This window comes from Arachis ipaensis, chromosome B3, assembly GCF_059453495.1.
Source record: "Arachis ipaensis isolate K30076 ecotype BB chromosome B3, ASM5945349v1, whole genome shotgun sequence".
In the NCBI taxonomy this organism is placed as follows: domain Eukaryota; kingdom Viridiplantae; phylum Streptophyta; class Magnoliopsida; order Fabales; family Fabaceae; genus Arachis; species Arachis ipaensis.
The window spans coordinates 134,896,824-134,911,899 of record NC_142438.1 but is presented as its reverse complement, the minus strand read 5'-3'; the positions used below and the strand labels follow the sequence as shown (position 1 = coordinate 134,911,899).

The 15,076-nt window shown below is 30.5% G+C and overlaps 3 protein-coding genes and 1 pseudogene across 6 annotated transcripts; 1 reads left to right on the top strand and 3 right to left on the bottom strand.

The window, feature by feature from the left end:
- Positions 1–87: 87 nt before the first annotated feature.
- On the top strand, positions 88–2,555 carry LOC107631271 (inositol 1,3,4-trisphosphate 5/6-kinase 4 pseudogene; annotated as a pseudogene). 2 transcript variants are annotated; one of them, XR_015907566.1, is made up of 2 exons: positions 88–352; positions 903–2,555. The product of XR_015907566.1 is annotated as an inositol 1,3,4-trisphosphate 5/6-kinase 4 pseudogene, transcript variant X1 (transcript). The 2 variants fall into 2 exon arrangements; XR_015907567.1 differs by having other exon boundaries at positions 88–345; positions 903–2,466.
- Positions 1,553–5,144, bottom strand: LOC107631273 (uncharacterized protein At1g66480-like). Of its 2 annotated transcripts, XR_015907568.1 has the most exons (3): positions 4,368–5,044; positions 4,201–4,290; positions 2,632–2,904 (listed from the first exon to the last, which is right to left on the bottom strand). XR_015907568.1 is itself a non-coding variant. In XM_016334668.3 (2 exons), the coding sequence occupies exons 1-2, from the start codon at positions 4,992–4,994 to the stop codon at positions 2,833–2,835; spliced, it is 699 nt and encodes a 232-aa protein (XP_016190154.1). In that variant the 5' UTR covers positions 4,995–5,144; the 3' UTR covers positions 1,553–2,832. The 2 variants fall into 2 exon arrangements, 1 of the variants encoding a protein (XP_016190154.1); XM_016334668.3 differs by lacking the exon at positions 4,201–4,290 and having other exon boundaries at positions 1,553–2,904; positions 4,368–5,144.
- A 7,121-nt stretch (positions 5,145–12,265) lies between these two features.
- On the bottom strand, positions 12,266–12,941 carry LOC148572529 (uncharacterized). Its single transcript, XM_088508371.1, has 3 exons — positions 12,750–12,941; positions 12,547–12,648; positions 12,266–12,421 (listed from the first exon to the last, which is right to left on the bottom strand). Exons 1-3 carry the CDS (start codon positions 12,939–12,941, stop codon positions 12,266–12,268), a joined length of 450 nt encoding a protein of 149 aa, XP_088364497.1.
- Positions 12,942–13,034: 93 nt separating this feature from the next.
- Positions 13,035–15,076, bottom strand: LOC107633760 (uncharacterized). Its single transcript, XM_088507572.1, has 7 exons — positions 14,842–15,076; positions 14,622–14,717; positions 14,359–14,508; positions 14,203–14,224; positions 14,014–14,112; positions 13,349–13,478; positions 13,035–13,229 (listed from the first exon to the last, which is right to left on the bottom strand). The coding sequence occupies exons 1-7, from the start codon at positions 15,074–15,076 to the stop codon at positions 13,035–13,037; spliced, it is 927 nt and encodes a 308-aa protein (XP_088363698.1).

Sequence of the window (15,076 nt, the reverse complement as noted above, 5' to 3'; positions counted from 1 at the left end):
ACCTTCTTAGTGGGCCTTGGCCCTAGAAGATAAAAGAATCCCCTAATCGCAAGCTCTATCAAATAATCCCCTGCCCGCAAGCTTTGCGTACCAATTAGGCAGTTACATGGGGTGTTCAACCCCGATCCAATCCGAATAAAACGGTTCTGTCGCATCAACAGCCGTTTCCGCACTTGATCCTTCTTTTTCTTCTTCTTCTTCTTCCAAACTCTTACTTAGTAAAGCTTTGAAATTGTGATTTTCAGCTTCGTACTCAGAAGTTAGAACCCATCCCTCGCAATTCCAGCTACCTATTAGGACACATAACTCCCTCATATCGCAGAGACAAATTCAAATCTGAACCAGGTCTTCGGTAATTCTTCACCCTTTCCATGATTTCTTCATCCAATTTGCATGCATGTTTGGTTTTTTTAACTTTACACGTTGCTATTTCTCTCTGTATTCTATGTTACATCCACAAGTTTCTATTTGAGGTTATTTTTCTTGGGTTCGCATTCACACTCCCAGTGCCATGTTCATTAATAAACAAATTCCCAATGTCAACTTAGGTCTATTTCCAAAATTTTAAACTTGTAATCTACCGATTTCATTAAATGCCTTTTTCCCCTCTAGAGATCTGCTCAACCTTGATGATATATGAAATAAAATAGGTAATGGAAGAGACTATGCAATTAATCATGTCATAGTAAACAGGGAATTTTTTTTTTTTGTACTATATAGAATATATGCCGGATAAATCTAGTGCATTTTCATTTCTTTCTTTTTGAAAATTTATAATAGATTGATTGGAAAAACTTTGATAACGTGTATTTTGATCATTACTAAGTCATGCTTGTTAATTTTTTTACTTGGCAAAGTTTGTAATAATTTTATCTCTTTTGTGTTGTTGCTCACACTATCAGATGGGTGTAGTGAGAGGAGTGATATTGGATGAATCGGTACTCTTAACTGAAGGTGGTGAGGATAAAAATGGATTCATACTACGGCCGGGAGCCGAGTCTCTAATCCAAACACTCTCCCGGTCCAAAATTCATATAGGAATCTCGTATGACGTGGACTCTCCAGATGGCAAGCTGAGTGTTCTTCAAAGTAATGCAAGTTTGAAAAATTTTGATTGTTTTATCTTAAATGATCCTACGAATGAGATTATGCCTGCATGGAGCATTAATACTGATGGCGGGATTGTTTATCTAGTTTCTAACAAGAAGGAGGTCTTACCTAAATTAAGCAGTTATAAATGGCTTCTTGTTGTTTTGAACGATGGAGATGAAAGCTTGTATTACACAACAGATGCACTTCGGATACAAAATTTGGCAGAGTTTCCCTTGACTATGTGCCAGTTGAATAAAAGTTCAACTGGAACTAATGCTGCAACTGTGGGGTATATAATGAAGCCTTCTCGAGTTGTAGATTTTGCAAACAGGGGTGCATTTCCATTATGTCCTACTCAAAATGGGTTGATGTTTGTGCCTCTCACACCCATGCTTCCTTTATCAACTCAATTGAAGAACATTGATATAGTTCTCCACAAAGCCACAGATGAGATATTATCTGTTGAAGACAATAAAATTACTTTCACGGAAAACATACAAGAACTGCAAAGATATTTGGAACTTCATCAGGATCTTTGTGTGATTGACCCACTGACGAACATATATCCATTATTGGATAGACTAGAAATACAGCAAATTCTACTTGGCTTAGAAGAACTAAATAGGGAAGGAAGCCATTTGATTAGAGGGGGCCATTTTCTTAAGATAGATAATTTTGAAGAATTTAATTTTGAGACTGGGTTAACTGAAGCTAGATTGTCTCTTCCATGTATAGTGAAACCTAAGATTGCTTGTGGTGTTGGTGATGCACATAAGATGGCAATTGTTTTCAGAGTTGATGATTTTAAGAATGTTGATGTTCCTCTTCCAGCTGTTATCCAGGAATATGTGGATCATTCATCTACTTTGTATAAATTTTATGTTTTGGGTGAGAAAATTTTTCATGCTGTCAAGAATTCTATACCAAATGCTGATGTTTTGAAGAAATCATCCAATGGCGATGAACTCAAACCTCTAGAGTTTGACAGCTTAAAATCTTTACCCACCGCCAGTGGTGACTGCAGCGCAACGAGCGGAGAGTCTATCGATGTTAAACTGGTTACAGATGCTGCAAATTGGCTTAGAAGAAGGCTTCAGCTTACCATCTTTGGTTTTGATGTTGTAATTCAGGAAGGTACGCGAGATCATGTAATTGTGGATGTTAATTATCTCCCTTCATTTAAGGAAGTAGGTGATGAAATCTCAATACCTGCCTTCTGGGAATCCATTAGAGGTAAGTATGACCTTAGGTTGTCTAAATAACCATGTTACAATTTTGTGATTCTTTGGCAAGGAATTCAGTGCCTATCAAACTCTTGATATCAAGTAGAAAATTGAAGTTGAATACTCAGGCTTCCACATTTGACATTTGAAATACTTCATGTCTGTGAATTGTGATGGATGCTATTACACATTTCAAAAGTTGATTGATTTGAGTGGTCATGCTAGACACCAATTGCTCCTTGTTGAATGTCTCATCTTTATAGTTTTATGTCCACAGTGACATATGAACCTATTTTCTTAAGGGGGGAAAAAATAATTTGAGATAACATTTGTATCTGCTTAATCTTATCTGAGCACTAAAAATGTATGAATTTATAGACATGTCTATGTCTATTTCAATATACATACCAGACTACGAGAGTCTACAGATTATATTACAAAAATTAACTAGCTTCAAAAAGAGAGTTAAAAGGTTGTGGTTGTGGCTATCTTGCTAGGATTGCTTCCACATGAATGACTATGAGGAAGGAGGGGCTGCTGCCTCCACACGAATTTCTCCTTGTTCCACTGGTCTGAAACTCACTCGTTTCTGAAAATTCATACCATTCAATAAAGAACATTAATATAATCCCAAGAAAATTTCATTTTTCATATTAGCTAATTAACTTTTTTTTAATTCTCCACCATTTTGTGTTGATCTCTTTTCTTTAAAAAAAAAAATAGCTAATTAACTTGGAATTTGAAACAAATCACTAGGAAACTATAGATATGATATCTTAGGCTAACTAAACTAACGTTAATGTAGATTGCTCTTCTGTTTACTTGTAAACTCGGGTTTTACGTTTGAATAAGTACCACAAAATAGTAAACGATCGAGGAACCATCATAGTTTATATGCCTTCTTTGCAGGGAACTTTGCTCAAAGGTCAAAGGAAGAGTCTATGCTTCATAAAACTACTAAACGTTACTGTCATGAACTATTTACCTTCACGTGAAGACTACAAAATTTTCAAGCTTATACAATTGAAAAGTAGATGCGACTGAAGCATCATATTTAATTTAGTGCTTATATATTGTTACATGTCCTTTTCGAAATTATATTTTGAATAATTTATTTTTAGCAACGAAGAAATTTAAGAAGCCGTTTCAAAATATTAAATAAAATTCTCAAGTTGCAATTTGTAAAAAATTGATAGACGATTCAGACAAAAAAAAAATGTTTTTCTCATAGTAGTGTGAAAAAGAAGCACCGACGTTAATTTCATACGCTCTCACTTTTGGCTTCCACTTCTAATTTTCCTTTGTGGTCCATATATGAATAATGAATCAGCAGACCTAAGAAAACGGCGATACATCATGCATGTATTGCTCTTTTAGCTTAAGACAAAACAAGTAAAGACAGAATAAATCCTTCAAAACTTAACAAACATGTGAAGAAGTACGAACATAATTAATTTTCCCACATTCTTAACATCAGCAAGCTACGGCTGATTGCTACCCCATATCTTTATCGTTATATGAGTAAATCTAAAATGGTTCGTGATACATAGTGATGGTATGAACGTTAAGCATTACTCTTAGGAGATGCTGGACGAGATGTGAGAATTAAATACAAATCTTAAATGAGATACATGAAAACAATTATTAAATTGTTGGCTTAACTATTTTATTATACATGTTTTTTTTTTTTTTTCCATTTTTAGGTGGTCAAACTCAACGGAAGTCTACAGACTACAAGTATAATAATAGTATAATACACATGCAACGCAAATATAACTAATCTGCAACCCGACATATTCCACGTTGTTACGAATTTATATTAATTTAGCATTTGAATAACACGTATAAACACACTATAAAGTCCAAATGAAGAAAAGGATCATACCTACGCTGCATCCCGGTATCAAGCAATCGCGTAAATAAAATCATTATTAAAAAGCATAACAGCCCACCAAGTCCACCAAAATCAAACAACCTTTTCAAAGATTCGAGAAAGTAATCAACAATATTATAATTAACAAAATAGCTAGTAACAATTAAAGAAATACATACCCCTCGAGCCTTATGATGATGATAGTTGACCTCTCTATTGCCGCCAGCCACCCCACCCTCGGCCTCCGCCGCCTCTCCTCCTCCTCCGCCAGCAGCAGCATTGTTCCCTATATACAAGCTCATGATCTTCTCCGCCACCTCGCCGCCGTCGCCACTCTCCTCCATCAACATATCTAATTGGGCCCTAGGGAGCCTCATCTTGACCCTCATGGGCCCACCATTATTTGGGCCTGGCCCACCAATAACGGGAGGGGAATTCTTAACGAGTGCAAGGTCCGAAACGGAGCGTTTAGAGAGCATCAAGAAATCGAGCCTCTCCTGAGCGTTCATGCCACGTATGATGCCACTGGATCGCGCCCTCCGAGGAAGTGGTGGCTTCTTCTCAGCTTGTTGCTGAGGCTTGGGTAACTCAACAAGGAAGTAAACTTTGTTGGGCTTCAGCTCATAGTGGGCCTCAAGTGGCTTGGCCCGAAGCCCAAACTTTTTCACCGACTCAGAATCAAGTAGAACGTGACCGGGATAGTCCTTAACGACGTCGTTGGCTACAGCCGGTGTCTTCAGCTTGAAGGTCTCTCCGTCTATCTTCATCACCTTAGCTCTTTTACTCCTCGCCATAGCGTTTCCCATAGCTACCTCTTTTTCTTTCTCTCTCTAACAGACAAAGTGTGGTGCTGGGTATTTATATTGCCAACATGGACATAGGATTAATAAGAGGTTGACAAAAAGCAGATTTCAATTTATAGATGTGGTGTGAATTAGTGGAATTTTGCTCATTATGATTGTACCCATCATAGACGTATAGTATTAAATAGTGGTGTGAAGCCTTGGATTTTTCATGAAACTCGGTGCTACGTCGTTCAATGCAATTATTAACCTAAAATTATCTATAATGATTAATGAACTAACTTTGTCTGTAGAGAAATACCAGGTCATTAAAATTTATTGCGTTTTTGTTATTAGTTAATTATTAATATTTTTAAATATAAATTAAAATACGTTATCGAATTACTAAATTAAAAAATTAATTCATAATTAAAAATTATAGTTAAAATCAATAAATTCTTATAATTTTTTAGTATTTTTATTTATAATACTAAATTTATTTATGAAAAAATTGTGTTTTAATTTAATTATTTTCACAAGAGGCACTTGTGATTTTAGTTATTTGTTAATAATTCGGATTGTAACATATGTACTCGATCTCTTATTCTTTTCTAGAACCTTACTCTCGCTGGTGCAATAAAGAAATTTGATGTATTAGAGAATAAAATAATTAAAAATATTATTTACAAATTAAAATTAGATATTATATTTATATATAAATATATGTATAATTTAATTTATTTTTAAATATATATTCTATATTTGTAACTATAATTATAAAATAATATAAGACCTGAGGCAATGCATGTTAATTACAATTGTAAATAATGAAAAATGAGCTCACACTCAATCATCATGTGATGACAATATATTTTAGGGTACCAAAAAGATTTACATGGGGACAAAGTTTGGTGGGGTTAAGATCAAGAATTGAATAGGTTTAAATATGGGTTGTGGGGCAAGCCATACCAAACTCAATTGAACTCTTGTCCTCCTAATGAGAAATAAAGAAAAAATCTTCCCATAGTATTCTTTTCATATCTGGTTTATCTAGATCTCTACAAAAAATAACTAGCTAAAATGTTTTGCTATTCCATTTCTGTTACTACTCTACCTGTCTATTTAGTAAGAGTTGTCACATGGTATTTTGATTGTGGTATTGTATTTAAGATTAGTTGGTAAGCATTTGTTATACAAATTTTAGATTAATAGTCTTAAAATTTTGTTAACAAAATTGATTAGTTTAAATAATCAATAATAAAATAACAGTACTAAATTGGTCTAGTATTAGATAAATTAGTATACATGAATTATAACTTTTCTAATTAGAATAACTATTAAAGCAACACAGGATTTGGATTATCATATTGCATGGAAATTTCGCTCAAAAACTTATTTCTACTCATCTACAGTCCCAACCACTTTCTGGTGTTGTAGACATGTAACTAATACAGACACTTGGGTCAAAATAGAGCCAAAACTTTTCAACCTTTTGCTTTGTATACCAGCCATAATGCAACAATTGAACCGAACATGATGAGCCAAAGAGTATATTTTATTTCAAAAGAGCCAAAAATCTTGCATTGTATGTTTAAATGTTTGAATTTTGATTTATGCAATATATAGAGAGGTTTTTTTATAGGTATAAAAACTACATATAATGCATGTTAGGCAACACTTAAAATGGATAGCAGCCAGGGCTAGGATGGAAGGGGCCTTAACAACATTTTGTACTCTCTTTTAGTTTTTCATTTCTTTATTCTTTATAAACAACAATATTGTCACTGTCAGAGAGAGTTGCTTACCATTAAATGGTATAGAGGATCCTCCAATATGGACTTTTGCAAACTGAGTTTCTCTATTGTGCATTCAATTTTCTAAAAATTTCTTTCTCTGTTCGCTTGGAGTTCATCATTTTTGTCGGTACACATTAATTAAAAGCCAAGCAACTTGTACTTAGGTCAGTTGGTTGTGAGAATATGTTGACCAAAAAATTAAAAAGCAACCTTTATCACTCTTAGTGCAATTTATACTTCGTACCGGAAATAAATTATATATATATAAAGTTTCGGAAAGATGAATTTTAACCATATTAACTATTCATATAAACTAACTAATTCAACAACGAACGTATGATGAAATAACCGTAGTGTAATTAGACAAAATTAAAGTGCAATTTATACTTGTGCATGCAGCAACTCATTGGCCAGCGGCCAACCCTTAAATGGAGCTCAGTACCGTGACGGATTAGTCCTTGTCCTGTCAAGTTGGGGATACCGTGGGAAACCAAAAAAAAATGCAGTTTGATCTTTTATTTGAACCTTAATAATTAGTAAAAAGTTGCATTGATAACGAATTCCTCTCATCAAGGCCTCAAAGTCTAGGGACGTATCTGAGGTAATCTCACCAAACCAACTTAAATGTCTGTAGTTACATCTAGTCTTCTACTAATCGTTACTACGTCAAATGAATAAGCCATATGAAACAAAAAAGAAAATGGCTAACATGTTTTAAATAATCGAAAATGTCTAGTTAAAAAAAATTAGTTAAAATTTGTCTTATTTTTTTTGGTGACTTAAAATTTGTCTTATTTAATATTCATTGATTATTACTAAAATTAATAAATATTAAATAATAAAAATTTAGATTTTCTTTTTGTCTTTCTAATATTATCATAAATATATATATTTATCGGATGGAGTAAATAATTATATTGGATGGATGACTTCAATAATTAAGATTACCTTTTAGGGATTTATCTAATATGTGTGCTACATGTGTTCTATCTGGACACATGTTAAGTTTATAAACTAAAAAAATTTTAATTAAAAATATAAAAATATAAGTTTTCAATATATTTATTTTATATTTATTAAATAAAAATATTTAAAATTTTTACTAATAATTAACTTATCATATACTTTTAGAATACATATAACATATTAGATAAATTCTTTTACTAAGTTTAGTTAATAATCTGATCTGGGAAGAATAAAATGTATGAAAGCTGAAGGTAAAAACACATATACTTAAAAGTAAAATTAGTGGGTATCACTAATTTTATTGAAAATCATTTATTAAGCATGAACTCCAGGAAAAATATTAAAATGTTGTGTTAAATGTGTGTCTCCATGTGAATTTATTATCATATATGTAAAGTAGGAGAGACATTGACAAGATGGCATAATTCAACAAATCAACTAAAATTACCAACCATAAACATGCACCATAATCAAACTTGGGTGGCATAGAGTCTTATAGCCTGGACCAAACCTCAACCTAACATTTCAGACTCCTTTAACGTTCACCTCTTTATTTAGCGATGAATGTGGTATGTGTCTTCAATCTCTTCTTGTTCTGCTTCATGCTTACCAAGTGAAGATTATCATGCAAGTACAAAGATCCTGCTAGACATTTTTTTAAATGATCAAACTATTCTAATTTCATTTAATTCAATGGAGTGAATTTTCACACTACCAAAACATACATATTTTATTTATGGTAAATTTTATTCAATTTTCTGTAAAATAAAGGATAAATTATCCCTTTATGACATGTCTAATAATTGTTGAATAAAATGATTTGATTTATGGTAGATTGACAGTTAATATTAACTCTTAATTTAATTTAAATTATGATAATCTAACTAGCTAATTAACCAAGATATAACTTATTTTGGAATTTATAAAAAATTATTAGAAAAATTATATTTTGTAATTTTAACTACACAATAAAAAAAATTTTAAAAATAAAATAAATAAATAAAATTTTTGGTGCCTCTTTAAAGTTGAAAGTCCGTAAAAATTCTGTTTATATCATTCTATCTTAAGATCAAGAAAAAGTATTACTACACTCTTTGTACTATATAATTTATCGTTGAATATTATTAACTATCTATTTTATATGTTTATATTTATCGATCACTCCTGAGATTTACTTCTTCACCAAATACCTACCATATATACAAAGAAAAAGTTGATCACCATAGTCTCTTTTTCATTTTTTTTTTAACTTCTTTGATTATTCTTCTATAGTATTATACAGGGACAGATCTACTTATATTGTAGTGGGCCAAACACCCCACTACAATTTAAAAATTTTTGAATAGGGCATAATAATAATATTTTTTTGCTCTCATTAAATTATTAAATTTGATTCATAATATTTTTTTATTCAATTTTTGACATTTGATAGTTAATTTAAAAATTTTATATTAGATGTGCATTATAATGATAAATTATCAAATTTAAATGAGATTAGTGTTCTTTCTTAAAAATCGACTTAAAAGAATATTATCTATCCATTAATATTTTTTTCTTTTGAAATTAGTTTTAATTTTTTCCATAATGATTATACTAATTGAATGAGCTTTTTCAACTGTGAATATCATTAAGATCAGAGCTAATTATATGAAATGTGGGTTTTAAATATTTTTAAATAATTGTCTAACAATATATATATATATATATATATATATATATATATATATATGTCAATGAAAAATTATTCAATTTTTTTAAAATATGAAATATAAAAAAATAAAATTCTAAATTATATGTTATTATTTAAATTACTATTTTAGTTTTTTAATTTGTAATTAGATATTCTGAAGACTAATCATATTTTATAATAACAAAATATAATTATACTAACAATTATGTTACGTATACATAAAAAATAATTATTTGTATAAAATAAATTTTGAAATACAAAATATACATTGAAAATAAGTTAAATAATATATATATTTATACACAAATTTATAGTAGATAATTTGATAGCTAATTTTTTATATAAAGATAATATTTTTATTATAAAAATTATCACATTATATATATTTTGCCCCCACTATTAAAATTTTTTGAATCCGTTACTGGTATTATATATGTACATGTAATCTCTTCTCTCTCTAATTTATTAAAAGAGAGTTTTAGAAAATTTTGATGTTTAATAATTTTTAAAATTTACAAAAAAATTATATTATAATCAATTAATTAGGTAATCCAAATTTAGATTAAATTAAAAATTAAAATTAATTATAATAAATTAACCAATTTTATTCAGTAATCATTAAATATATTATAAAAGATAACTCATCTTTTATTTCAGAAAGAATTGAGTAAATTTTACCTTTATGAATTTACTTCCAATTAAAACAACTGATCATACTTCAAGTCCTATTGCTCTTTCAGTTCTAATTCATTGAAACCATAAAAGTATTTTTGAAGTTATATTGCCGGAGAGTTTCACAACCTATCAGCAAGAACGACGTGTATTAGTGAATGACAAATTCATCAAATGTGGATTCTGACCTATTCATAGCAATATTAGTGACAAAGCAAACACGAGTGACCGCATTATTAATATATCAAAAATGTTATTGGTACACCAAAATCAGTCACTAAAATTAGTTATTAATATATTTGTGTATTAATATATGTGTAATTTAATTTATTTTTAATATGTATTTATATTTCAACATGTATTTTATACTGATAACTGACTTTAATAACTAATTTTAATATACATATAACATTACTCTTAATATATATACTTTTATTTTTATTATTATATATCAACCTAAAAATATTATTTTAATTTTTAATATTTAAATTAATTTGTAACATTTTAAATATTTTATTTTTATTTTTAAAAAATTTAAATGAATTTAATGTTATAAAATAATTAATAAAATGAGTGATGTAAATATTAATAACATTGTTATTATTAACTTATATTTTTTTATGTTAAAAAAAGATAATTAAATTTTTTTGTAATGCTTTCTCTTCTTAATCTCTTATAAAAAATTCTTCAAATTTTATCAATTAAAAATGGGTGTCAAATCTCAAAATGATGGTGCAATTGGTTTTGTACTTTGAATAAGCTTGGCGAGTAATTGAGCTGATTTTTTCTTCAGATTAGTGAGACCGCCACTATTACTTTTTCGGTGGATTGAAATAACAATGAATATATGATCATCGATAAGATTCAATTTATGTAACATATCTTCCAACACGATCTTCCTTTAATAATGCTGTCCAAATCCAACTTCTAGTAATGGTTAGAAGAACGTTTCTTTCTTATCCACAAGTAACTAAATTCTTCTCACCCCCACATCTTTGCTGGTCATACTAGCAGAAGATCTGTGTAACGCACGGTTAAAAATTTCTATTTTTTTTTTGGATTTGTTTTTTCAGTGTTTTTAGATTGTCACTTTTTATGTTAATAAAAAGTATTTTTTTATTCAATTCTTAACTAAATGTAACAGATTTATTTATTCTATCATCATTCAATACATAAATATTTTTTTTTAACTCTTCATTATTTGTATAAGTATCGTTACTTTTTAAAACATTAATTTTGATGAACACATCTTAGAATTGGCTATAGAAATCTTGTCTCATAAAATATTGTATCTTGTTCAACTTCATAAATTATGCAACAACAAATACATCTTAAAAATATAAACAATACAATTAAGAAGATAAACATAAATAAGAACCAAAACCGATATAATTTATGTATATAAAAAAAATTCTTTCATCGCATTAAAATTTAAGGAAGGGAAAAAATTGAACCGTATAGGATTTTATAGGTTTTTCCACGTATTACAACAAAAGTATATTATTATTCAAATGCATAAAATTAAATCTTCTAACATTGAAATAAATAAGAGTCCAAATTGAAAAAAATCATCAGTAATCGAAAGAGTAAAAATTGCTTTAATTTCATACTTGAACCTAAAAGAAATATCTGGTTTCCTAATAAATAAAAAATGTTATCAGTAAGACATAATAATAACACAAAAAATTCATATTAGTTATTAGTTATAAGATAAACAAATAATATCAAGTTTAAAAAAAATTTCATACACATACGCAAGTCGCTAATTTATTGACCTAAGATCTCAAATGCAAGTAATTCTCCTAATACAACCAACTTCATCAATTTCAGTAACCACCACAAACAGCACTTTGAAATCAGTGTACTCCATCATTAAAGAGCTACTGCATTTTATTGAATTTCAAAAAAATAAGTACAAACATAAAGGACTAAATAGCTAATTTGCCTAGTGGCTAAAGATACTGTGTCCACATCCTAGCACTTAATCTATTACATAAGAAAGATGCCCAAAAAACAATCCAAACAACTTATATAAAACATGAAAACATACACATATTCTCATCCACTACAATCCAATGCATCAAATGCTATTACATGGACACAACTAAAATACCTAATGCCCTAGATTAGTCCTAATCAGTAGCTCTAGTTAACTGCTATGGGTAGCCACCTCAATTAACCCCATGTCCAGAGTAGCCATTATTCCCCGAGCCACGAGATTCATTAGCTTCATCAAATTGTAGCCTCAAGGATCTTCTCAACCTCTTCAACGAAGGCTTCACATCTTTCTCAACATCAAGAGAGCCTCGATTAAGGCCAACCACATACTCCTAGTGTAAACAGTTGCATGAAAATATAAACCTAATTAGAGGGATATAATAAGTTCCAGTCAAAGGAACTTGATCATAAAATTAAGCGCCTTGTCAAAAAAAAAATTGGCAACACTACTCACTTCTTCACTTTCATCAACTTCATCACATGAATTTTCAGAACTATCCACTTCATTTAACTTATCCACCACAGCATCAGCAGACTTTCTCTTGAGGAGAGGATACTATTAAATGACACAACATATTAGGTTCAATTTAAACACAACTCAAAAAAGGGTGAAAAGTAATACAGAAAAAATAATAGAAGAAACTACAAGGATGGAACCTTAGCATCTTCATCAGCTCCCAAGTCAACAACACTTGATTCCTGTTGGGTACATTGAGGCGAACCAGCAAAGAGTTCAGAGCAGCTGGAAGGAGTCAATCTCAAATTTGGTGATTTGGTAACCTTAGAGGGTTTCCTAAATGATCCATCTCCTTTTGGTACAAACCCAACCTTGGATAATACATAGCACATCTAATATAAGACATGAATAAAGGTGGAACAACCAAAAAATAAAAAATTTAAGAAAGAATTTATTAAAATGAAACAATAGGTGCGAATTTCGTTTTATACCTTTTCAAGACTCAAATCTGAACCAGAGAGCTCAAACATTCCAACTATTGCAGCATAATCACAAACACGCTTCACTGGATAGGTCCCTTTGAATTTCTCCATCCCAATAGGCCTACTAAGAACCTTGAACAGCATAGTTTTTCCAACAATTTCTTGGAATATAGGAGGAGACTGTGTGCCAAACACAACCTACGAACAATATAAAACAGATACAACAGAAAAAATGAATCGGTAGAAACCGAAGGATAAGAAAACTCTTTAACAATAAACTCAGCACATAAAAAGAATATAGCATTCAATTGACTTACATCAACATCCTTAAGATATTGTTCAAACAGTTGGGCACAAGTCTTATTCAGTAGGTAACCTGTCTCGCGATCAAAGAGGACAAAAATAGAAACACCACTGGAATCCTCAACCAACACATTCACTCTAAACCTGAATTTTTTAAGATGCACATAAATACTGGCCTAAAGTTAACAACTACGTAGAAATAATTCACTATTTAACAAAGCACAAAGGAAGCATTGTAAAATATTTATACCTAGGAGTCACATTTGTAACATGGATGTTGCAAAATTGACAAAAATAAATCCCAAATTCTGCTTGAACACTTCTGCCACATACACAAGCAGAGTACCATCAAGGACCATCCTCGACTATTTCAGCTATCTTCGTTAGTACAACAAAAGTTCCAGCCTAAAAATATAAGACTAGGTCTATAAATATTAAGACATTATAACCAAAGATAGTTGTAATACAAACTAAAACTGAAAAACTAAAATAAATACTAACAGCATAGTATTTTCAAGTACAAAGGAGGACAAAAGGATTAATATCGTTCCAAAACAAAGCAGTATTTACTAACGAATAGAAAAAGAAAATTTAACACAAATTATCAAGAGTAAAGATGATAAAAAAAATTAAAGTGGTTCCAACCCGGTTGTTATCATCAAGCGACTTCACAGTATACCTAGGTGTGAGCTTCATAAAGTCTTCTTCTATTCCAATATTTTTTCCAGATCCAACAATGCCAATGGGTTGGGATGCACTAACTCCATGTGGAATAGAACTGTTAACAAATACAGCACCAACTTAAATAAGTAAACAATGACAGCAACAACAACAAAAAATACAACAGAAACTACATGTACAAATATACCTTTTCCGAAAAGCTTCCACCTCTGGGATGTCAAGATTAAATCCAAGTTTTGATGTAAACATAACATTCTAAAGTCCAACTCTACCTGAAAAAAATAGATACATTGGTTACAGGAATATAGTGGTAAAACCAAGTGAACTTGGATAACTGACACACCTGAAATGAAATTTACATGATACAAACCTCTAAAAACCTTAACTTTGGCAAATTGTAAAACCACAACTGGCTGTTCAGCATACCTAGAAAACAGAAATCGATTAAGTTCATCAACATATTCACCAAATAAGACACACCGAATCCTGTGATTGAAAACAACCAACAAAATTACCTACACTATTAGAAATTTGACTATACAAACACACCGAAAATAAAAAAGAATTCCAATAAGAGGAAGAGGTAGAAATTAAAGAACGCTAACTCATTTTCAGCAAGTTTCATCACAGCCATCTTCATCTTCTTTCCATCTTTATCATATTCTTTCTCTTCCAACACAGAGACCAACAGACCCACAACATCTGAAATAAATATTAAAAAAACTATTAGAAAATAATGACAACAAAACAACATTCTACAAATCACAAAGAAACAAGACTGCAATCATTCCAGACAAAAAAAGTACGAGCAAATAGCACAACATACCAACTAAGAAATCAGAATCCTCTTTGGTTTCCAAAAGTTCAGTGAATGGAGAGATTGTAAGAGCAGATTTTGGAATAAAATCGCAGATAGCATCCCTGACAGTGGTCTTGAATTTGAAAATCAACTTAAACTGATGCCTAGTGGCCCTATAAGATCCTTGGTTTGGCACAACAGAGAAGAGCTTCATTACATATACTCGACCCTCAGAGAGAAGTTGTTTGAACCTGTAAATCAT

Excerpts from the sequence above, each read along its gene's own strand:
- LOC107631273 (XM_016334668.3), bottom strand. The coding sequence starts at position 4,994 with ATGGGAAACGCTATGGCGAGGAGTAAAAGAGCTAAGGTGATGAAGATA. Across the intron at positions 2,905-4,367 it reads ATCATCATAAGGCTCGAGGG|AAACGAGTGAGTTTCAGACC; the intron begins GTATGTATTTCT and ends ATGAATTTTCAG.
- LOC148572529 (XM_088508371.1), bottom strand. The coding sequence starts at position 12,941 with ATGTGCTATGTATTATCCAAGGTTGGGTTTGTACCAAAAGGAGATGGA. Across the intron at positions 12,649-12,749 it reads GAGCTGATGAAGATGCTAAG|TATCCTCTCCTCAAGAGAAA; the intron begins GTTCCATCCTTG and ends GTCATTTAATAG. Across the intron at positions 12,422-12,546 it reads AAGTTGATGAAAGTGAAGAA|TATGTGGTTGGCCTTAATCG; the intron begins GTGAGTAGTGTT and ends TTACACTAGGAG.
- LOC107633760 (XM_088507572.1), bottom strand. The coding sequence starts at position 15,076 with ATGATTTACAGGTTCAAACAACTTCTCTCTGAGGGTCGAGTATATGTA. Across the intron at positions 14,509-14,621 it reads GATGAAACTTGCTGAAAATG|ATCACAGGATTCGGTGTGTC; the intron begins AGTTAGCGTTCT and ends TGGTTGTTTTCA. Across the intron at positions 14,225-14,358 it reads TCATGTAAATTTCATTTCAG|AGGTGGAAGCTTTTCGGAAA; the intron begins GTGTGTCAGTTA and ends TTGACATCCCAG.